This window comes from Pan paniscus, chromosome 4 (genome assembly GCF_029289425.2).
Source record: "Pan paniscus chromosome 4, NHGRI_mPanPan1-v2.0_pri, whole genome shotgun sequence".
Classification (NCBI taxonomy): Eukaryota; Metazoa; Chordata; class Mammalia; order Primates; family Hominidae; genus Pan; species Pan paniscus.
In genome coordinates, this window is record NC_073253.2 from 170,607,598 (window position 1) to 170,630,374 (window position 22,777).

A 22,777-nucleotide genomic window follows, 5' to 3' on the forward strand; every position below is an offset into this window, starting at 1 on the left:
TCATGGCACTTAGTTATACAATATATTCCACATTCTACTGTTGCAAGTTTTCTATTGAATTGTTACCATTTATTTCAAACAAGTATTTACATGTCTATCTCCTTGCTCAAAAGCTCTTTGGAGAAGCTGGTTTTGTTCTGTTTTTTTAATAATTGTTAGTTTTCTTTTGTGTGTGTGAGAGAGACAGAGACAGGGTCTCACTCTATCACCTAGGTTGGAGTGCAGTGGCACAATCTCAGCCGACTGCAACCTCCACATCCCAGGCTCCAGCAATCCTCCTACCTCAGCCTCCTGAGTAGCTGGGACCATACGCCACCATGCCCAGGTAATTTTTTGTATTTCTGGTAGAGATGGGGTTTTACCATGTTGTCCAGGCTTAAACTTCTTAGCTCAGGTGATCCACCCACTCCGGCCTCCCAAAGTGCTAAGATTATAGGCATGAGCCACAGTGCCCAGCCAAGAAGGGGCGATCTTTTATATATCTTTTTGAGCCCAGCACTTGGCACAGGGTACGGTACAGAGAAAAAGCTAGTTAAACATTCATAGGAATTTGGAGGATGAGGAATAGCACTCAAAATATTTGTGACATATTGCTTAAGTTTTAGAAGTTTTGTTTTTCACATTTGGATCATTAATCCACCTGGAGTTGAGTTTCATGTATTATACAAGTAGGGATTTGGCTATCCCAGTACTGTTTAATGAATATCTAACCTTTTTCCCCTGACCTGTGATGCCAACTCACAGCAGGTTTCTACATGTGCAGGTTTCTACATGGATGGCAACTCTATTTGGCTCCGCGAGGCTCTTTGTTGACCCCGGAGCAAACACACCACCTTTGTTATTTACCATTGTTTTATAACAAGTTTTGTACCTGCAGGACAAGTCACTCTGCCTTGCTCTTTTCTTAAAAGCTTGTTTGGCTATTTCTGGCTCTTTATTTTTTTCATGTACATTTTGCAGTCCGCTTGTGCAGTTATAACACACACTCCACCAAGCACACTAATGTTGTCGAATTTTTTTTTTATTGTCATAGGTCATTTGGGAGAGAATTTACATCTTTAAAAATGGAATCTTCCTATGCAATTTATGATGTAATTCATCATTTATTAGATTTCATTTGCCCTTTAAATATGCCCAGGTTACCCACCTGGTCCAAAATACCATGATTCCTCTCCTGGATAACCACAGCATCTGGCTAAACAGCCTCTCTGCCTCCACATCCCCTCCCACGCAGTCTGTTCTCCTTAAAGAAGACAGAGTGCGCCGTTGTTGTTGTTGAAGACATAAATCAGGTCGTGGCACTAAAGTCCTAAAATCGCCTTGTAGCGCCAGTCTTGCCAAGCTCCACACTTTAATTGGGTAAATGCGTGAACGGATGCTGGCTACGCCAAGGCCCTGCGAATAAAGAAATGATAAAGAAGCAGTCCCTTAAGGGAAACCCAAATGGAACATAGTGGCCCCAGCCCGCGCAGAGCCCCACACCACCGTGAGGATGGGCTTGGAGTTCCTCTTGGACCCCGGGCGCGGTCGCTAAGCCAGAAGCGGAGTCGCGGGCGCGGGGCGGGGCCTGGACCCGGGCCTGGACCCGGAGGGCGGGTCCCTGGGCCTCGCAGCTCCCGGGCCCGGACGCGCGCTCACAGGCGCGCGCGAGGACGCGCTCCGGGGACGCGCGAGGACGCCGTGGCGGGAGAAGCGTTTCCGGTGGCGGCGGAGGCTGCACTGAGCGGGACCTGCGAGCAGCGCGGGCGGCAGCCCGGGGGAAGCGGTGAGTCGCGGGCGGCAGGCCCAGCCAGGTGGGTGGGAAACGCGCAGGGGGCCCGGCGGAGGCGCGCAGGCTTGGGCAGGCTCGGGCCGTGCATCCGCGGGCCGGCTGCGGGGAGACCCCGGGCTCGGAGGTCGGAAGCCCCTTTGCGGGCCGGGGATGCCTCGGGCCGGGGGGGGTCCCTGCACCTGGGGATCCCTGGCATCCTGCGGCCGGACAACACCACGCTTCCAGCATCCCGAGGCCCAGCATCCCGTGGGCCTCGTCCCCGGTGGGAAGGGCCCTCCGCCGCGTCCCCGCGCGCCTGGCCGCGCTGTCTTCGGCGCCTGCGTGGCGAACTCGCTCCGGGGACACCAAGATGGCTGCCTCGGGCGCAGCGGCAGCCGGGTGGCCCAGTGCCTGGCCCAGCGCTCCGCGCTCTCGGCTTTGCCTCCTGGTGCTGGGGGTCGGAGGGGAGACCACCTGGTTCCTGCCCTGGAACTCGCAATCCAGTAGGGAGGTGATGTGCAAGGAAGTAGATTCTTGGAGTCGTAGTTGGTCCTACAGGGACCTTGCATTTTCACGCTTTTCTCCTGAACTTTCACATCTGTCACAGGTCTCTAACCTGCCCAGAATGACAATAAACAGTCTACTAAGTGCGTGCCAGGTGACTTAGGTCCATATACTTTTACACTCTTCCGGCCCTGCGAGGTACTGGGTGTTGGCTCTATAATCCACATGAGAAAACTGGGGCTCTGAGAGGTTGAGTGCCCAAGGTCACACAGCTGGCCATCCATAGTCCAAGGCCATCTGAGTCTCAGTCGTAAATGCTGCGTTCTCAAAGACGCTTTTCCTTGGCTATGCTGTCTAAAATTGCACCCCCCATCCCCACACACACCCTTTGTAACACAAACTCTGGGTTTTTTCTCTTTAGTGTCTTTTGTCACTAGTTGAAATTAAAGGTGTTTACATGTTTTCTTCTCCTCATGTGAACAGGGCCTATTTTGTGTTGCTCAGCCTATCTATCCCCTGCGCATAACAATTGCCTGCACCAAGAAGGCCCTCAGTGAGTATTTGTTGACTGCCTGAACGAAAAAGCCTAGCTCTGCTTCACTCCAGAGCTTGGGCACTTAGCTGCTCCGTAGGCAACTCTTTTCTGCGCCCCCATAGCTTTTTCCTTGTACATTTCTGACAGTCCTAGTCACTCTTCTGCGTTGACTTCTAGATTTTGACTTGGATGCTTCTGGATTCTCCCTTCTTTGTCCATCCCCCTTTTACTGATCTGCTTCAATGTTCTAGGCATTGTTATAGGTGCCCAGGGAGGATGCAGGTAAATGAGGAGGCTTTGCAGCTCCTACAGCTTCAGACTTGATATAAAAGATGAGAGGGAACTGTTTGGGAGGATGAATGGGGTGGCTACCAAGAAGTTCTGGGACCTCAAGCAGATCCTTTCTCTCCTCAGCACTGAGCAGGTGTCTCTTTCAAAAATACAGTGTTTGGGCCGGGCGCGGTGGCTCACGCCTGTAAACCCAGCACTTTGGGAGGCTGAGTCGGGCGGATCACGAGGTCAGGAGATCAAGACCATCCTGGCTAAGCCGGTGAAACCCCGTCTCTACTAAAAATACAAAAAATTAGCTGGGCGTGGTTGCGGGCGCCTGTAGTCCCAGCTACTCGGGAGGCTGAGGCAGGAGAATGGCGTGAACCCGGGAGGCGGAGCTTGCAGTGAGCCGAGATCGCGCCACTGCACTCCAGCCTGGGCGACAGAGCAAGACTCCGTCTTAAAAAGAAAAAAAAAAAATACAGTGTTTGGCAGGGAGGAGCTATCAGCTCCCATCTCAGCTCAGTACGTATTCAGAGGTTAGATTGAGGCTTTCAGGCCACATGGATGTTCAGAAAAGGGGTGATATCTGTGGTTACAGTTGTCAGAGAGGACCCTATATGGCAAAGGGTGTCATAATTCAGGATCAGTGAAGTGTTTAGCATGTTCTTAATTTTCTGTAAAAGTTCTATGAAATCCCATGGGGATGGATACAGAAAGGCACCAACTGGCAGGGAATATCCCTTCCTGCTCCTCACTTCCTGCAGAGAAAGCTGAGAGGACAGCCTGGACAGCAAAGGTGATAAGAGCAGACCCGTCATCAAACGTTGTTGTTCTGGAAGACTTACGTTGAAGTCAGGCATCTGTATCCTGTTGCGTAGCAGTGGTGAGCTGCATTCAGTTAGAGTAGAGCCATGAGTGTGACCAATTTTTCCTTTGTGGTTAAAGGTAAGAAATCAAAAGTAGTGAATCCATTTTTTAAAAAGGGGGGAACAAAGGGCTGTTGTCCAGAAAGTGAAAAGTCATTAAATTAGACCATGTATCAAACCTGCACTTAATTACACAAAGTTCAAAGTTACTAAGTTTTTCTTTAGCAGCTGTTAATTTGTAAAATAGTTTTATAGACTTTGGTATATGGCATCTCTGAGTTGATTCTTATACATGGATGGTAAAACTTCATCCAAATATGTCTAAAATACTAGTTTAGTGTTGTTCATTTTTTGCAGGCTGATATCACCATCTCAAATAGAAATCAGAAGATTTTTTTTTTTTAACTGTAATAACATCACCCATCCTAAGATACTGCTTAAGAAATCCATGCCCATAGTTGATCTTGAGGACTGGAATATGAGCAATGGTTGTAATGTTACATCCGTGTTTTTGTTTTTTGTTGTTGTTTGTTTGGTTTTTGAGATGGAGTCTCGCTCTGTCACCCAGGCTGGAGTGTGGTGGCGCGATCTCAGCTCACTGCAACCTCTGCCTCCCGGGTTCAAGTGATTCTCCTGCCTCAACCTCCCAAGTAGCTGGGACTACAGGTGCGTGCCATGATGCGCCTGTTGTATTTTTAGTAGAGACGGGATTTCACCACGTTAGCCAGGATGGTCTCGATCTCCTGACCTCATGATCCGCCCACCTCAGCCTCCCAAAGTGCTGGGATTACAGGTGTGAGCCACCGCGCCTGGCACATGGGTGTTTTAAAGTTAATAGAATAGTGGGATCTGCATGGGAGGGGAGAACATGGCAGTGGGAAAGAATCAAAGGCAGGAGGCCTTGATTCTCCATGTCTTCCTGATGCTAGGCAGGCCCAACGTCTCCATGCAGAACTATCCTGGAACAGGGAAGCATATGCAACACAAATCCATTGCTGAGTGGAAATAGAATGAATCTAATGCTTTGCACAGAATTCAACTCTCTGATCTATAATTCCATCTCCTGTGTGGCCATGCCCATAAAAAAGGGATACTATATGCAGATGACCAGCCCAACAGAAATCAGGGAATTTGGTTTTTAGGCTCCTTGAGTTAGTGTGATTGTCCTTGGCAGACACATCTTCTCTGGCCTCCAAAGGGTCAGAATTGAGTTTCAAAGTCAGACAGAACTGTGAAGGCTGTGTCATCTTGGGCATGGTACTAAATTTCTCCGAGCGGCTCTATAAAACAGGGGAAAATATCTTGGAGGGCTGTCATAAGGATTTAGCAATCTAACAATGCATGGAAAGCCTAGTGTCTGGGTGCTCCGTCATGTCCCCTGGACAGTGGACAGCAGTGACTGACCGGCTGTCTCACACCTGCCTGGCCCTAGCTAAACAAACTAGGCAATCAGACCCTTTCATAACTCTTTCAAAATACGGTAGTTTTAACCAACAGCTTTCCAGCTTAATAACGCAGTTATCATTGTTAATCTTTAGCCAAGATTAAAGGTCTTTGTACTAATTCCTCATAAAGCACATTCCCTGCTAACTTGTTTTCTACAAAATTTTGGAAAATTCTTTTTTTCTCCAGCAGTTAAGCATTTTCTTAGCATGCAGCTAAAATTTTGAAATAAAATTTACCTTGGAGATAAATTCTTTTTCTTACATGTTTCTGATGATCTTCAGGAAGCTCAGGAGCCATTCCTGGCACCAGGAGCTGCATTTATGCACAGGACTGTGGCCAGTGAGGACAGGAACTTCCACTCGTGGAAAACCAGCTTGTTAATAATGATCCCACTTTTGTTTGGCACCTTAATACAGATTAATAAAGGCCTCTTATACTCTTCAGTTTGCTGATCCTACCAACTCTATGAGCCAACTCTTACCTGTGTTTTATAGATGACAGAATTGAGGCTCAGAGGTGTAAAGTAATTCACCCAGTCACATGTCTAGAAAGGAAATGATAGAATCAGGACTGAAATCTAGATTATATTTGCTTAAATCCGGTTCTCATTCCATAGGTTATCAGGATAGATGCTCGGGAAATTACACCACAGGGTGGGGGGCCTCCATCAGCAGAAACCAGCCAGAAAAAAACAGCTGTGTGTTCGGTCTTTCCAAACCCAGGACCAAGCCAGTGTTGAGTACATAAGAGGCCTTCAGTGGATATGGAAGGCATAAGTTAATTTTGTTGGTGAATGAATAAATAAAAAGACTTTGAGAAATCTATTGGGATGAGGCTCCATGAAACTATATTTACTCAAAACCTTAGTTAAAAGATTGAATTTAAACAGTTTTTAATTTCTCTATGACATTATTTCCGTCTCTTTTTAGGGGTAAAATAATTTTTCAACATATATCATCTCTAAAATAATCTGTTCACTTAAATGCAGTATAATGTCATAATTATTAACAGTTCCAGGTAGCCGACATCATTGTGAGAATGTCTTTATGTGATAAAACCTCAAAGTCATTTTTCTTCTTAGCATAAGTGGCATCAGCCAACCACAGAATTTTTTTAAGTCCCACTTTTTTCTCATACCCCACCAAAATTTCTTAATACCGTTAAAATCCAAAAATTTCTTTAAAATCATTCATGAAAAAGATTCTTAGAATTAACACCTCAGTTGGCTGAGCACCAGGAAGCCACATTACAGCTATTGCAATACACGGAGACCGTCTGTCACCAATCATTTTCTTCTAGCGTGTCTGTTCTAGCCCCTTTCTCTTCCCTCTACACCCCATTGCACCATTTCTTCAGCTCATGAAAACTGAGCTTGCTGGACATGAGAAACCTGCCAGTGTGCCGCTGTGTAAACCATAACATTTTGCTGCTGCCTTTCTGCAGTCCTGAAGCCAGCTAATAACTGCTCAGTAAGCGCCTCTTCCACAGCTTCCCTAGGTCCCTCTGTGTCTCTGGTGGACTGGGGCCTGCTCCCCTGTCTCCTAGCCTCTCTGAGTGCCTGAAGGCACCACCCCAGCGCTTCTGCATAACTCTCAAAGCCTCAGGTGAACAGGGCAAGGAGAGCACCCTCCCCACTGACTGTCTCCTCACTCTCCCCGTCATCTTTCACTTGCTTCAGGTGCCGTGAAGCTGATGAACCCACACACTCTGGAACACATTCTTTGGCGTCCCGTGCAGTGTGTCCCTCTGAGGGACATTCTTCATGATCCTTGCCGCATCTGCAGTGGGAACGCAAACATCTTGTTCTCCAAAACTTTCTTTTGAAGTGTCTGTGGTTTCATGATTATTCACACTGTTCCCAGTGTCAGCACAAGGCCGTGCAGCATGACTTCCTCCAGCGCAGTCTGCAGAAATCCGGAGTCGAGAAGCCTCTGTCCTAGCACTGTCCCTATCCTAGGTCATGAAAGATTGTGATTGATGTCCAAGACACCTCTGTAACGAGATGTTTGATCTTTACCCAGTTTCAACCTTCCAGACAAGCCCAGGGGCCATAATTTGCCAGATGGATGGCTGCATAAGCCAGAGCATGGAAAAACAAAGGCCATTCCTGCACAATCACCCCCACCCCATGACCTCGTTCCCTCCCCACGATGGTGCCCGCAGCAGTCCCGCCCCACAACCCGGCCCTGCTGACCCGTCAGTACCAGGTGTGCGGGGCACATGCCCTCAGCGCATCTCTGCCTTGCCCGGAGCCAGCAGGTGCACGCCAGAATGCTGTGGACCAACCAAGTGGCCCGGCCAGCCCTGACCCCTGCGGGTGGAAAAGGGTGCACCCTGGGGATGCCCACATAGCGGCCAAGGACTTAGGGATACCAGCATCTCGCTCTCTGAATAGACTCTAGACACAAAATGGAGCCAGCCCAGGGCGCGTCTCGGCGCACCCTCCTCAGCCCAGGCCCCGTGCGTAAGGAGCACTCTGTGTCAGCGCGCTTGCTAGACCCCATTGATTTTTAGAGACGGGTTTTACTATGTTGCCCAGTGTGGTCTCCAACCTCCTAGGTTCAAGCAGTCCTTCCACCTCAGTCTCCCAAGTAGCCGGGATTACAGGCGCGCACCACCACGCTCAGTGCTGTTGACTTTAATGTGAATAGGAAATAAGTTTTGATGTTTGTTTGTTTTTTAAGTGGGGCTCCTGTTTTTTAAAAATGGATCAATTTACCTGGAGTGCAGGCTGCTCCTGAGCTTGAAGGTGGAAGTCAGTTCATGCGTGAAAGAAGTCTTGCCTAATTGAAACATGGCATCACGGTTAATAATTAAAATGTTATCTGATTTGAGATCAGCTGTTTTTGTGAGAATGCTAATGTGGCATTCCTGATTAGTCTGTATGTTTGTTTGTTTGATTTTTAATTCTGGGTGCAGAGGAACACAGATTATCAAATCCAGTTGGTATTTCTTATGCCACTATAGTACAACTTGAAATCCCTTTTAAGTAGAGGAAACAGTGTTGTATTCATTTCCTATTGCTGTTATAACAAATTACTACATATTTGAGTAGCTTAAAACAACACAGATATATTATCTTAGAGTTCTGGAGGTCAGAAGTCTAGAACAAGTGGGCCTTCTGGAGGCTCTAGGGCAGAGCCCCTTTCCCTGCCCTTTCCAGCTGCTAGGGGCTGCAGCTCACAGCCCAGCATCACTCCAACCTCTGCTTGTTCCCACATCTGTTTCTCTGGCTCTGCCTCTTCTGCCTCCTTCCATCTCTTATAGGGAGCCTTGTGATGACATTGGGCCAACCAAATATTCCAGGATCATGCCCGCATCTCTCAAGATCCTTAACTTAATCATATCAGCAAAGTCCCTGCACCATGTGAGGTAACATATTCACAGTAGTAGGTGCTCAATAAATAGATACTAAAGATAGCAGCATTTTTTATTAGACCTTCTCACAGCTTCTGGGGATTAGAATGAGACATCTTTGGCAGCCATTGTTCTCCCCATCATGGGTAACATGCAGTAGGTGCTTCCAGTGCCAGGATTTCCGTGGGTTTAACTGGAGTGTGCAGATAAGTAGTTGGCGTCAAGAACTCCTGCTTCTTCCCTTGCTGGAAAGATGGGGTGGCTTTGAATGACATCCCAGAATCTGATTCTTCCGTCTGCGGAATGTGCATAGGATGTCTGAATCACACTATTGTCGTGAGAAATGAGGTAGAATATTCTCTGATGTGGCAAGCTTAGGCCAGCATCTAGCCCAATTCCTTGTATATAATGGAAATTCTTAAGATGTTAGGGTTCCCCTCTCCCTCTCTCTCCTTTTTCCTCGCCTACTAAGGAAGACATCTTTTGTGAGGCCTCCACAGCATTCTTGATCACTTGTACTTAGAGTAACCTTAAGGTTATTGTAGTATAGAACTTCATAGTGTAAAGGTCAAGTTTTTCTTTAAAGGAAAAAAGGGGGGGGGCCTCCAAGATATCATTTCTCTGCAGACATTAATTGGTGTCATACTTCAAGAAAAATGGCTAGAAAAGAGTGGTGAGTGGAAAGCTGGCCAGTGCCCTGGAGGCTGCTCCTGCTTTGAGTTCTCCCGGACTTGTTTCTGCTGCCAGCATCTGCCATGCAACCTGGGCAAGTTATTTCCCCTCTGGACCTCAGCTTCCGCGTAATAAGCGCATTGGATAAATCATTTTTCAGACTATCCAGCTCTTATACGTGATAATACTTATATTTTATAGAGTAACCATATTTTTGGCTGGGTGCAGGGAATCACACCTGTAATCCCAGCATTTTGGAGGCCAGGGTGGGCAGATCACTTGAGCCCGGGAGTTCGAGACCAGCCTGGGCAATAGAGTGAAACCCTGTCTCTACAACCAGTACAAAAATTTAAGAAAACAGAAACTAGCTGGACATGGTGGCAGACGCCTATAGTCCTAGCTGCTCGGGAGGCTGAGGTGGGAGGATCACCTGAGCCCAGGACGTCAAGGCTGCAGTGAGCTATGATTGCACCACTGCACTCCAGCCTGGGTAACAGAGTGAGACCCTGTCTCAAAATAAATAAATAAATAATAAAGTAACCAATTCTAAAATGAGACCGTGATGGCGGCAGCTTGCCCTAAAGGTTGCCTTATATTTAACAAATTAGGGATAGTTTGTTATTAGGAACTAGAATTCTATAAAAGCTACAGATTAATTTTTGTTTTCATTATTTATGTTAAGCATGAAGGAAAAATAGTGATAGTGAGAATTATAGTTAAAAGGGAAGAGAGATTCCTTGGTATTCAATTTTCTGAGAAAAACCCATATCAGATCTTCACCGGGGAACATCACAGATCACCTAGGCCCGAGGGCAGGCACAGGAGGGTAGAGAAGGGTGCAGGGAAGGAAATGGCTCACGGCCTCATGTACAGCCACAGCCTGGGGTCCGTCCAGCATGAGGCCCACACCCAGAGCCATGCTGAATCCCACGCCCAGCCTTATGCTGGACCTCCTGGATCAGAACCTCTAGAAGGAGGATGGTATTTGTCTTTGTAAGAAGCTCTCCAGGTGATTTTGATGTGTTCCATTGGTGCAGAACCGTCAGTCTGCACCAGCAGCTTTGCAGGAATAAACGGTTTCCCAAGGAGGGGAGGTTTAACGTGTTGTTCCTCTTGCTACCACCATCATTGCTGTTAAATCCACCTCCTCCCGCTTCACTATCCAGAAATGGAAGTGACCGGCTACCAAGGTGTCTTCCTTTTGGCCAGTCGGGCTACCAATAGATTTACCTCTCATCTTTCAGGATGCTACTCTCTCCTGGTTTTGCACCCACCAGTCACTCCCCAGCCCACTTTGCTGTGCCTTCAGTCCTTTCTGACCTCTTCACACCACAGTCCTTGGATCTCTTTATTTACCTTCACTTCCCTGGTGATCTCATCACATCGCATGACTTTAAATATAATCTCTGTCTGACAACTCCCACAGATAATCTCCAGATTACACTTCTCCCCTGAACTTAGACCTACTTACTCTGCTGCCCGCTGGACATCTCCACTTGCTGCCTCCTGGGTGCCTCACACTTACTCCGTGCAAATCTGAGCTTCCTGTCTTCTCCCTCGGCCCTCTCCTCCTCCAGTTTTTCCAACTAAATACCTTAGGAACCATGCTTTTTCTTTCTCTCACATCCCACATCTAAGATGTCAAGAAATCCTGCTGGCACCATTGAAGAAATACCCAGAATTCCAGTACCTCTTGCCACCTGCACTGCCCCCCAGCTCTGTCTGGATCTCTGCAGTAACCTTGCCACTGTTCCTCCTGTGTCCACTCTTATCTCCCCACTGTCTGTTCTCCACACAGCAGCCAGAGAGATCCTTTTAAATTGTGCGTCCGTTCATTTCGGTCCTCTCATCAGAACCTTCCAATGACTCCCATTTGTTGCAGAGTGAAATGCAAAGGCCTTACAGTGGCTCCATAACCCACATCATCTGACTCCAACCTGAGCCCATTACATCTCTTACCTCCTCATCTCCCATCTCCCACTTCCTCACTCCGCCCCAGCTCATGCCTTCTTGCTATTCTTTGAAGACACCAGATGCATTTCTTTTTTTTTTTTTTGAGACGGAGTTTCGCTCTTGTTGCCCAGGCTGGAGTGCAATGGCACGATCTCGGCTCACCGCCATCTCTGCCTCCCAGGTTCAAGCAACTCTCCTGCCTCAGCCTCCCGAGTAGCTGGGATTACATGCATGCACCACCACGCCTGACTAATTTTGTATTTTTAGTAGAGACAGGGTTTCTCCATGTTGAGGCTGGTCTCGAACTCCTGACCTCAGGTGATCCGCCCGCCTCGGCCTCCCAAAGTGCTGGGATTACAGGTGTGAGCCACCACGCCCGGCCGACACCAGATGCATTTCTGCCTTCAGGTCTTGGCAATGCCTTTTCCCTCTGCCTGGAATGCTCTTCCCCCAGATATCCCCATGATTCAACTCTTCACTTTCCTCTGATCTTGCTGCAGTATTACTTTCTCAATGAGACGTGCCTTGACTACACTGGACATGGTGGCAGATGCCTGTAGTCCTAGCTACTCGGGAGGCTGAGGTGGGAGGATCACCTGAGCCCAGGACATCAAGGCCCTGCTCATGATCCTTCTTATCCTGTTCTGGGGTATTTTTGTTTGTTTGTTGTTTGTTTGTTTTCCCCAACCATTTACTGCCTTCTAATATAATGAATAGTTTACTTATCTTTTGTGTTTTTTGTTTGTTGCCTGTTTTCCTTTCACTCTGCCATCCCAGTGTCAGCACCAATAGGGCAGGAATTTTTGTCTTCTTTGTTCACCGATGCGGCCCAAGAGTCTGTCATGTAGTAAGTAGGTGCTCAATAAATAGATATTAAAGATAGCAGCCTTTTTTTTAGACCTTTTAGAAGAAAACAAAGCTAACAGATTTTTTTTCTGCTAAGTATTTAGTCTGTTATGCATTTAGACTATGGTCTACTTGAAGGTAGGAATTATATCTTATTGGCTCATTCAGAAATGGGAGGAAATTAGGCCAGATTATCTGTCTTATTCTGTTGTATGATTACGTATGATTACGTGTGACTTCTAAGGATAGAAACAAATGCTGAGTAATACACGTAATTGTAACTTCAAAATGTGGCTCATGGACAGGAGCCAGTGTGTGAACCCACCTGCTTGAATTCCCCTGCACACCCTGCAGGTAGCTAATATGCCTCAGCAGAGCCCAAGCCTCTGTAGACGAGTCTGAAGAGTGCTGCTTTTCAGGATAGGAGCTGGACTCTGCTTTTTGTAATACACTTGATATATTCTAATTCAAAATTTAGTCATGTCTCCATACAATGACATATATTTCTTGTATCCCCATGATGGTGGCAGCAAGAAGGAAGACACTGCAAAACACATTCAACTCCCCTCTTTGGGGAACTGTTTATTCCTGCGAAGCTGCTAGTGCAGATCGATGGTTCTGATCCAGTGGAACACATCAAAATCATCTGGAGAGCTTTTTAAAAAGACAAATATTATCCTCCTTCTAGAGACTCTGATCTAGGAGGTCCAGCACAAGGCTGGGCATGGGATTCAGCCTGCACTCTGGGTGTGGACCTCATGCTGATGGGCACCAAGCTATGGCTGTACATGAGACCATGAGCCATTTCCTTCCCCGCACCCTTCTCTACCCTCCTGTGCCTGCCCTCAGGCCCAGGTGGACTGTGATGTTCCCCGGTGGAGATCTGATAGAGATTTTTCTCAGAAAATTGAATACAAAGTAATCTCTCTTCCCTTTTAACTGTAATTCTCACTATCACTACCACATCCCTGTTTCCTTGGAAACTACAAAGTTAAGATGGACTTGCAATGTTGTGTCCAAAAGTTTCCTAATCTGAAACTCTGCACCTGGGCTGGAAATCCAGGCCAGCTTTCTATGTCAAGAGTGGGATGTTTCACTCTTCACGTTATGATTTCAGGTAGCAAAGTTTCTGACCTTCTGTGATGACAGAGAACAAGATTTCTCAGTGAGATAAGAAACAGTGGTCACAAAAAAAGAGAACTGTTAGGACACCGTATAGCTGCATTCTGACCTTGGGGAAATAGGCTTCCCGTTAGCTTTGTAGCTGGGCTTCTCTGTGTTTGTTACCCCAGCCTGCTCTAGGAATAGCAGGCCTGATTTTTACCTTCTCACTAGATTCCTCACATCTGCAGACCTAACATGCTCAGTTTTGATCCTGTGGTCCATGATATGTGTTCATTGGAGATTTTGAGAAAGTATACAAGAATGCCCAGCATTCACATCCGACATCTTAATGTACCTCCGAACCTGTAAAGCACTAAGAAAGTAACTTAAGGAAAAGTGACCTGAAAGGAGAATTAAAATTAAAACTGGTATTAGAAATGTAGGGAAGGGAAACAGGTATAAGTAAGCCATGGTTTGAAGCCTTTATAGTGCTTAAAATCCTTTGGCCTGCTAATATCATGCAAAGAGAGCTAGTCTGAGGAAATCACTAGCTGTAAGGACAAAGATGCATAGACAGGGATAAGCATTATATGTCATGGTGAAAAACCAAAAACCACTTAAACATTAAAGGCGTAGTTATATATCCAAAATGAACAGCGGCCACAAGGATGCTCATGAAATAAGTGCAAAAAAATCAAGATCTTAAAATATATAGTATGATAATAACTAATTTTTTAAATTGTATAATAACATGTATAGAAAATGTCTATAAGGAAATGTACCAAAACAGTAACGATGATTTCAGAGTGCCTGGATTATGGGAGATTTTGTTTCTTTATTCTTTATTTTCTATAATAAGCTTGTATTTTTCGGAATACCACAGTAAGCATCTATTACAACAATACAGGGCAGTTCTAAAATAAACATGTATTACTCAGAGAAAGAAATTAATTACTTTTGGAAAAAAAGTAATGGCTCTTTAGCCAGAAAATAAAAATTGTATGAGGATAATTACATGCTGCAGAGTTACTCCTATTCATGGGACTGTGCAACTGTGTTTTTCTCGCTATGTTCCTGGTAGCTGGAAGAACATAATTTTTAATTTTTGATTGGTGGTTTATCTGCTAAACAAGGCTGAATGAATCTGCATCTTTTTTAGTTGTGTAATTTTTAGCATTTAAACCTTTTTTTAATCATTAGTCATTTCTCCTAGTAGGAATAACAACTTTAGTAGGCGTTTGACGTTGGTTGTTTCACTCAGAAAAATGGGTTCAAACTTCAGACCTTGTTACTGTTTTTATTTATTTTTAAACCTTTTTTTTTTTTTTAGAGCCATGGTCTTGCTTTGTCACCCAGGCTGGAGTGCAGCGGCATGATGATAGCTCACTACAGCTCCAACTCTTGGGCTCAAGCGATCCCCACACCCCACTGCCACCTCAGCCTCCTGAGTAGCTGCAACTATAGGCGTGCACCACCATGCCCGGATAAGTTTTTAAAATTTTTTGTAGAGATGGGGTCTTGCCGTGTTGTCCAGGCTGGTCTCAAACGCCTGGGCTCAAGGGATCTTCCCTCCTCGACCTCCCAAAGTGCTGGGAACATAGGTGTGAGCTGCCGCACCCATCCTAAAACTTTTCATACCTTTCTTTTCTCCAGAGTAATTCTAGGTATCCAACAAGTAAATATTAAAATACTATGTACTTATAAAGAGAAATATGTAGGAAACTATTGAAATTTAGTTAAGATCAATTGAGATTTATAGACAAACTTAGCTTTGAATTTAGATGGCCTTTTTGCCATTTATAGCAAAATTATCTTTATAAATAGGAAGAGTATGTAAATCTTTACTCGAAAATTTAAGGTGACTGTTAAGTTTCTAAATACGTAGTGACATTGTAAGCCTTACACGAACTTGCCTTTTTGACTCTTTGCAGTCCGGGACCATGTCTGGAGAACTACCAGCAAACATTAACATCAAGGAACCTCGATGGGATCAAAGCACTTTCACTGGACGAGCCAATCATTTCTTCACTGTAACTGACCCCAGGAACATTCTGTTAACCAACGAGCAACTCGAGAGTGCGAGAAAAATAGTACATGATTACAGGTAACATTAATTATTGTTTTTTGGTTTAATGTATAAATAGATCATCATGTTAGGCTGCTATCCTTAAACCTTCACTTAGTGATTTTACAACTTTTTTTTTTGCAATGGAATTCTTTTGACCAAAAAAAAAAGGAAGAAAAGAGTAAAAAGACCTGTTATATCCCCCATTGCTCGCCCTTAACACAGATATCTAGGGTTCATATTAACCTGACAATGGGAGTCATCCCTCTTAGTTGTAGATACCAATCCCTTTCTCCTGGCAGCTTGCCTTCTGTTCTCCGATAGCACCACCACCTCCACTACGACATCCACAACCCCTCCGTGCATTTTTCTGTCTCTGAACAGAAACAGCATTATGCAAAAACAAATTGCCAAGAATCAGGGGTAGGTTGGTTCCTTCTGAGTTACAGGCCCAGTAAGTAAAATCCTGTAGGTAGGAGCTCAGATGGGAAGGGTGCTGGTGGCAGTGCCTACAGGGAATGCAGATGTGGGATGCACGCCATCAGTTGAGAGAACCATGCGGGAGGGAGGAGAAGATGCTACCGGTGTAGAGATATTCCAAGGCAGCAGTTGGCCACTTTTTCTGTGAAAGATCATATAGGAACTATTTCAGCCTTTGTGGATCTCTGTCACATATTATTCTTGAGTTTTTATTTGTGTTTTTTTGTTTTTTTAACAATCCTTTAAAAAAATGTAAAAACCGCTGGGCGCAGTGGCTCACACCTGTAATCCCAGCCCTTTGGGAGGCTGAGGCGGGTGGATCACGAGGTCAGGAGATCGAGACCATCCTGGCTAACACGGTGAAACCCCGTCTCTACTAAAAATACAAAAAATTAGCCAGGCATGGTGGCGGGCGCCTGTAGTCCCAGCTACTCGGGAGGCTGAGGCAGGAGAATGGCATGAAGCCGGGAGGCAGAGCTGGCAGTGAGCCAGGATCGTGCCACTCGCCACTGCACTCCAGCCTGGGTGACAGAGCGAAACTCCATCTTAAAAAAAAAAAAAGATGTAAAAACCACTCTTACCTGGCAGGGCACACAGGCCACGAACAGTAGTTTGCTGACTCCTGCACTGGGGGAAAGTCAATCCAAAGCTGGGGATTAGATTGCTAGAAGCTTTGTGCCTAAACGTGCCCAGAAGTGACACATCAGAAGCAGGTCCTTAACCATCATCTAGGTAGAGAGAGAACCGACGACAGTCAATAAACAGTGAGTCTGGCCAAGTTCTGCCATGTGCCAATGTGCGTAAAGAGGGAATACACAAACAGCAGATATGCGAACAGCAGAACATCCTGGAACCTTACGAGAAAATAGTGAAGACAGGCAAAAGCCGTAGAAAGCAGAGAGATTGAGATGAAAAGACAACTACATGGTTGAAAAGAAGATGGCATAAGGAAGATTGCCAAGAACGTACAAATGTAATTGAAATTGAAATGTTTACTGGAGGCGGTGGTAAAGGACCAACATCAGAAATCACACGTAAGAAAAAGTAGAATTACCGATGGAGAGAATGAACCTGAGAAGCTTGCCGGGGTGAAGAACAGAGGTCAGCAAACTTTTTCCGTAAAGGGCCAGACGGCAAGTATTTTAGGCTTTACAGGCCATGCGTTCTTTGTCACATATTCTTGTTTGTTTTTACAACCCTCTAAAACCATAAAAGCTATTCTGAACTCACAGACATAGAGAAACAGGCCAGGCCGTGGACTGGTGTTTGCCAATCCCTGATAAAGATGGAAAAGAAGGGTACGAAAAAGACTCTGTAAGAGGAAAAGAGAATGGAGACTGAAGATAAAATTAATTGGTGCTCCTAAAAGAGAAACTAGAAAAATGCAAATAAGCAATATTAAATATATTTCATAGCAACAGAAAGTAAAATGGAATTTTCCTCAGGTGAGGAAAACCATTTCTCTAATTAAAGAGACCTGCCCTATTTCAAGCAGACACACCCACACATGGCAATTTTTTTCCTTTTGTTTTTTCTATAAACTTTTAAAACTTCCAGAAGCATCCATGAACAGGAAAACAACGAAAAGCTATTAAAAAGGAACATGTCAGAAAGGGCTCAATCTTTTCATCTCTACGCTGAATGCCTGAAGATAGTAAGCGACGTGTGCCAAGTTCTCAGGGGAGAGTTGTCATTTGGGAATTTCACAATAGATCGTCTTTATTTGCGACAGCAACAGAAAATATGCAAGTGCAGCCGGGCACAGTGATTCATGCCTATAATCCCAGCACTTTGGGAGGCCAAGGTGGGTGGATCGCCTGAGGTCAGGAGCTCGAGACCAGCCTGGCCGACATGGTAAAACCCCGTCTCTACAAAAACAAGTACAAAAAATTAGCTGGGCGTGGTGGTGCATGTCTGTAATTCCAGCTACTCGGGTGGCAGAGACAGGAGAACCGCTTGAACCCGGGAGGCAGAGGTTGCAGTGAGCCGAGATCATGCCACTGCACTCCAGCCTGGGCAACAAGCACGAAACTCCGCCTAAAAAAAAAAAAAGAAAAAATATGTAAAATATGCAAGTGCATCAAACGTATACTCTTCATAAACCCTTCTTGGGTGGTCAAAAGATAATACCAAATAGAGTTAAAAAAATAAGCCATAATATAAGGCGATTCCTCAGACAGTTAAACATGAATCACCGTGTGACCCACCAGTTCCACTTCTGGGAATATACCTGAAAGAAATGAAAGCAGGAACTCGAACAGATCCTTGTACACTCACGTACATAGCAGCATTATTCACAGTAGCCAAAAGTTGGAAGCAACCCAGGTGTCCCTCAGCAGATGAGTGGATGAACAAATGTGCTCCCGCCATACAGTGGAATCCCATACAATGAAATAGCATTCAGCCTTCAAAAGGAAGGAGATTCTGATGCATGCTACAACATGGTTGATCATGAAGACATTATGTTGAGTAAAATAAGCTAGTCACAAAAGGACAAATATTGTGTGATTTCATTTATATGAGGTACCTAGAGTAGTCAAATTCAGAGACAGAAAGTAGAGGGGAAGTTGCCAGGGGTTGGGGGAAGAGGGAATGGGGAGTTAGTGTTTAATGGGGACAAAGTTGTAGTTGGGGAAGATGAAAATGTTCTAGACGTGGATAGTGGTGATGACCACACAATAATGTGAATGTACTTAATGCCACAGAATTGTATACTTAAAAATGGTTAAAATGGCTGGGGGTGGTGGCACATGCCTGTAATCCCAGCACTTTGGGAGGCCAAGGTGGGAGGATCACTTGAGGTCAGGAGTTTGAGACCAGCCTGACCAACATGGTGAAACCCAGTCTCTTCTAAAAATACAAAAATTAGCCGAGTATGGTGATGCACGCCTATAATCCCAGCTACTCAGGAGGCTGAGACAGGAGAATCACTAGAACCCGGGAGGCGGAGGTTGCAGTGAGTTGAGATCACACCACTGCACTCCAGCCTGGGCAACAGAGCAAGACTTCATCTCAAAAAAAAAAGGGGTTAAAATGGTAAATTTTATGTTATGAATCTTTTACTACAATAAAAAAAGAAAAATATAAAAAAGTCATATAGACAAGTGATGAATGTTGAAACACATAGAAATAGTTGTATCTCTAGTATGAAATACTGTATAGAATAAAAGAAATTAAAAGTGGCTTTTTTTTTTTTTTTTTTTTTGAGACGGAGTTTCGCTCTTGTTGCCCAGGCTGGAGTGTAGTGGCGCAATCTCGGCTCACGGCAACCTCCGCCTCCCAGGTTCAAGCGATTCTTCTGCCTCAGCCTCCCGAGTAGCTGGGATTACAGGCACGCACCACCACACCTGGCTAATTTTGTATTTTTAGTAGAGATGGACTTTCTCCATGTTGGTCAGGCTGGTCTCAAACTCCTGACCTCAAGTGATCCGCCCTCCTCAGCCTCCCAAAGTGGTGGGGTTACAGGCGTGAGCCACCACTCCCGGCCTTAAAAGTGTTTTATAAAAAATTGTAATAGATAGCCAGGCATGGTGACGCGCACCTATAATCCCAGCTCGGGAGGCTGAGGCAGGAGAATCACTTGAACCCAGGAGGCAGAGGTTTCAGTGAGCCGAGATCGCTCCCTGCACTCCAGCCTGGGCAACAGAGTGAGACTGCATCTCAGAAAAAAAAATAGTAATAGCTATCTGAATCTAAAGCCCTAGATTATAGTGTCAAAAAACAAAAAGGAAATGGAAGAATTAAAACATCTTGTCTCAAATAGGAACAAAACTCAGAAATATACATGATTTTGCTCCTTACTATATTCAATAAATGCATTAACATGTTTCATTTTAAAGTTAGTAGAATATGCATGAACAGAAAATTGTAAGCCTTAATAATTTACTAACATAACAACAAATTAAAAATTTTAAAAATCAAATCAAAGACTTTAAAATTGGGTGGAAACACTTAAAAAGCTCAGTGATGATATGACATCCCACTTAGAATACCTGAAGCTTGCATGATGTAATTGTACTTATGAAATTACAGTACATTTTTCCAAGAATCCCTAAATGTCTCCCTTTTTTTCTCTCTTCACCTTTTTAAAGCATATAGACCCTTAAAGTCTGGGTGATAAATTGCCTAGGCCTGTTCCAAATTAGCTTTGGGGTATTTGTTAGGTTCTGTGCTGATAGATACTCTTTCTTTTTTTTTTTTGAGACGGAGTCTTGCTCGGTCACCCAGGCTAGAGTGCAGTGGCACGCCAGCTCACTGCAACCTCCGCCTCCCGGGTTCAAGCAATTCTCCCTGCCTCAGCCTCCCAAGTAGCTGGAATTACAGGTGCCTGCCACCATGCCCAGCTAATTTTCGTGTTTTTTGTAAGATGGTGTTTCACCATGTTGGCCAGGCTGGTTTTGAACTCCTGAACTCAAGTGATCTGCCCACCTCAGCCTCCCAAAGTCCTGGAATTACAGGCGTGAGCCACCATGCCTTGCCTATATACTTTTATATATATAAATCAGTAAGCCAGTTGTTAAATCAGTATGTAAGAAATAACTCAGAGTTTCCTACCTCCCCATCAAGAGATAAATCAGCCATGAGCCTTCAGGGGAGATTGTGGTTCAAGGACTAGTTAGGATTGAAGAGGTATCATGTTTTAAGTATGACTGCCAATATATAGTTCTAGTGGGATACCCACAATGCTATTTGAACAATGCTATATGAACCAAAAAGAAAGTAATAAAAATGGCTAACATTAAAAAGCAGGACAAAGGTAATTGCAAATAAAAAGTAGGAAATTACAATTCTGGGCAAATAGATCCAAATATTTTGATATTGATAAAGATATAGTGAATGCCGAACAGACAGTATTCATGAGCCAGTGGTGTTCCATCAAAATATACAAAGAAAGGGTGGTTAGCAATACAAATAGAACTTGATTAAAACACAATCATAGGGCTGGGCGCAGTGACTCACACCTGTAATCCCAGCACTTTTTGAGGCCAAGACGGGTAGATCACCTCAGGTTAGGAGTTCAAGAGCAGCCTGGCCAACATGGTGAAATCCTGTCTGTACAAAAAACACAAAAAGTTAGCTGGGTGTGGTGGCGGGCACCTGTAATCCCAGCTACTCGGGAGGCTGAGGCAGGAGAATTGCTTGAACCCAGGAGGCGGAGGTTGTAGTGAGCCGAGATCGCGCCACTGCACTCCAGCGCAGGTGACAAGAGCAAAACTCCATCTCAAAAAGAAAAAAAAAAAAAACCACAATTGTAGTAGGAAATTCTAACATACCTTTTATCATCTTTGATAGATCATCTAATCACACTAGAATTTTTATGCTCTTTTAATTCTTTGATCAAAACAAATAAAATCACAAAGTAAAAACAATGATAAATTAATGAGAAAATTAATTATTAATTAATCTTATTAATGAGAAAATTAATAAGAAACTTTAAGGAATTGTACTCAGAGGAAAGTTTATAGCTTTACATATCTCTGTGATTAAACAATAAAAGCTGACAATGAATGAACTGAGAACCCAGCCTAAGAAATTAGAGAACAGCAGAATAATAGGAAAGTAGTAAACCCTGCAAGGTACTTCCTGAGTGCTGGATACTGACGGCTTTAATCATTTCACATTTACTAATTTAACCCTCACAACCTTTGAGGGTAGATAATGTTATTTCCATTTTTCAGATTAAGAAACGGAGGCGGTAACAGAATCCTGCTGCGGTAGGTGGTAGAGCCAGGATTAAAATCCAGACGATCTGACCGCAGAGTTCATGCTGTTAACTACTACATACACTGCTTTTCAAAACAGAGAGGAGTTCATTTTAAAAGTCTGAAATTAATTAATAGGATTAAAAAATAAATGTAAGAAATTGTCCTTTGATAAATCCAGAAAAGGATAAGCCTCTGGTAAGTCTAACCAATCTAAAGAAAACAAATAAAACTCAAAATATATAACAAAAGGAGTAAGAAAGCTACCTAAAAGAGAAATAGAATATAAAAATAAAGCCTACTATATAGCTTTTTTGCTAAAGATTTTAAAAATCTTAGTGAAATATATAACATTCTATGAATACAGTATATAGGTTACCAAAATTGACTCAATCCAAAAGAAGGCAGGGAAAGGGGGGAAAAAAGGAATGAGGAGGAGATGAGACAAACAGAAAACAATAGCAAGATGGTAATAAAATAAAAATCTTTCCCACAAAAATCTCAAAGGCCAGATGGCTTTACACAGGTAAAGAAAGAACTTTTTCACAGGAAGAATATCAAACCAGCCAGGCGCAGTGGCTCACGCCTGTAATTCCAGCACTTTGGGAGGCTGAGGCGGGTGAATCACCTGAGGCCAGGAGTTCGAGACCATCCTGGCCAACATGGTAAAACCCCGTCTCTACTAAAAATACATAAATTAGCCGAGTGTGGTAGCTTATGCCTGTTATCCCAGCTACTCGGAAGGCTGAGGCAGGAGAATTGCTTGTACCCAGGAGGCGGAGGTTGCAGTGAGCCGAGATGGCACCACTGCACTCCAGCCTGGGCAACAGAGTGAGACTCTGTCTCAAGAAAAAAAAAAAAAAAAAGAATATCAAACCACAAACTCCAGCAGAAAGCAGAAGAGTCAGGAAACACTTCATCATTCATTTCATGAAGCTACAAGTACCCTGATGCAAAACCAGAAAAAGGGATTAGAGGAAAAATGACTAACACCCCTCATAAACATAGACACAAAAATTCTTAACAGAATTTAACAAATCTACCCAGAAAGGGCAATACCCAAAATAAGCAGAACTCAAGTGGAGTTATAACAAGAATGCAAGATTGGTTTAACATTTAAAAATCACTGTATCAGTAGACTAAAACAGAAAACCGTATTATCATATCAGTAGATGCAGAAAAAGCAGACAAAATCCAACATCCATTCATGATACAGCTGTCAGC

At 44.4% G+C, this 22,777-nt stretch overlaps 1 protein-coding gene across 7 annotated transcripts in view; it reads left to right on the plus strand.

Annotated features, from left to right (window-relative positions):
* Window positions 1-1,265: 1,265 nt before the first annotated feature.
* Window positions 1,266-22,777, plus strand: part of SFXN1 (sideroflexin 1) — a 51,595-nt gene continuing 30,083 nt past the window's right edge. The window contains exons 1-2 of one of the 7 annotated variants that reach the window (XM_063604714.1): window positions 1,266-1,765; window positions 15,238-15,410. In XM_063604714.1, coding sequence (XP_063460784.1) covers window positions 15,401-15,410 — 10 coding nt within the window. In that variant the 5' untranslated portion in view covers window positions 1,266-1,765; window positions 15,238-15,400. Of the gene's footprint in view, window positions 1,794-15,237; window positions 15,411-22,777 lie in introns of all 7 variants that reach the window. The other 6 variants (XM_063604713.1, XM_057302380.2, XM_034960988.3 and 3 more) reach the window with 6 other exon arrangements.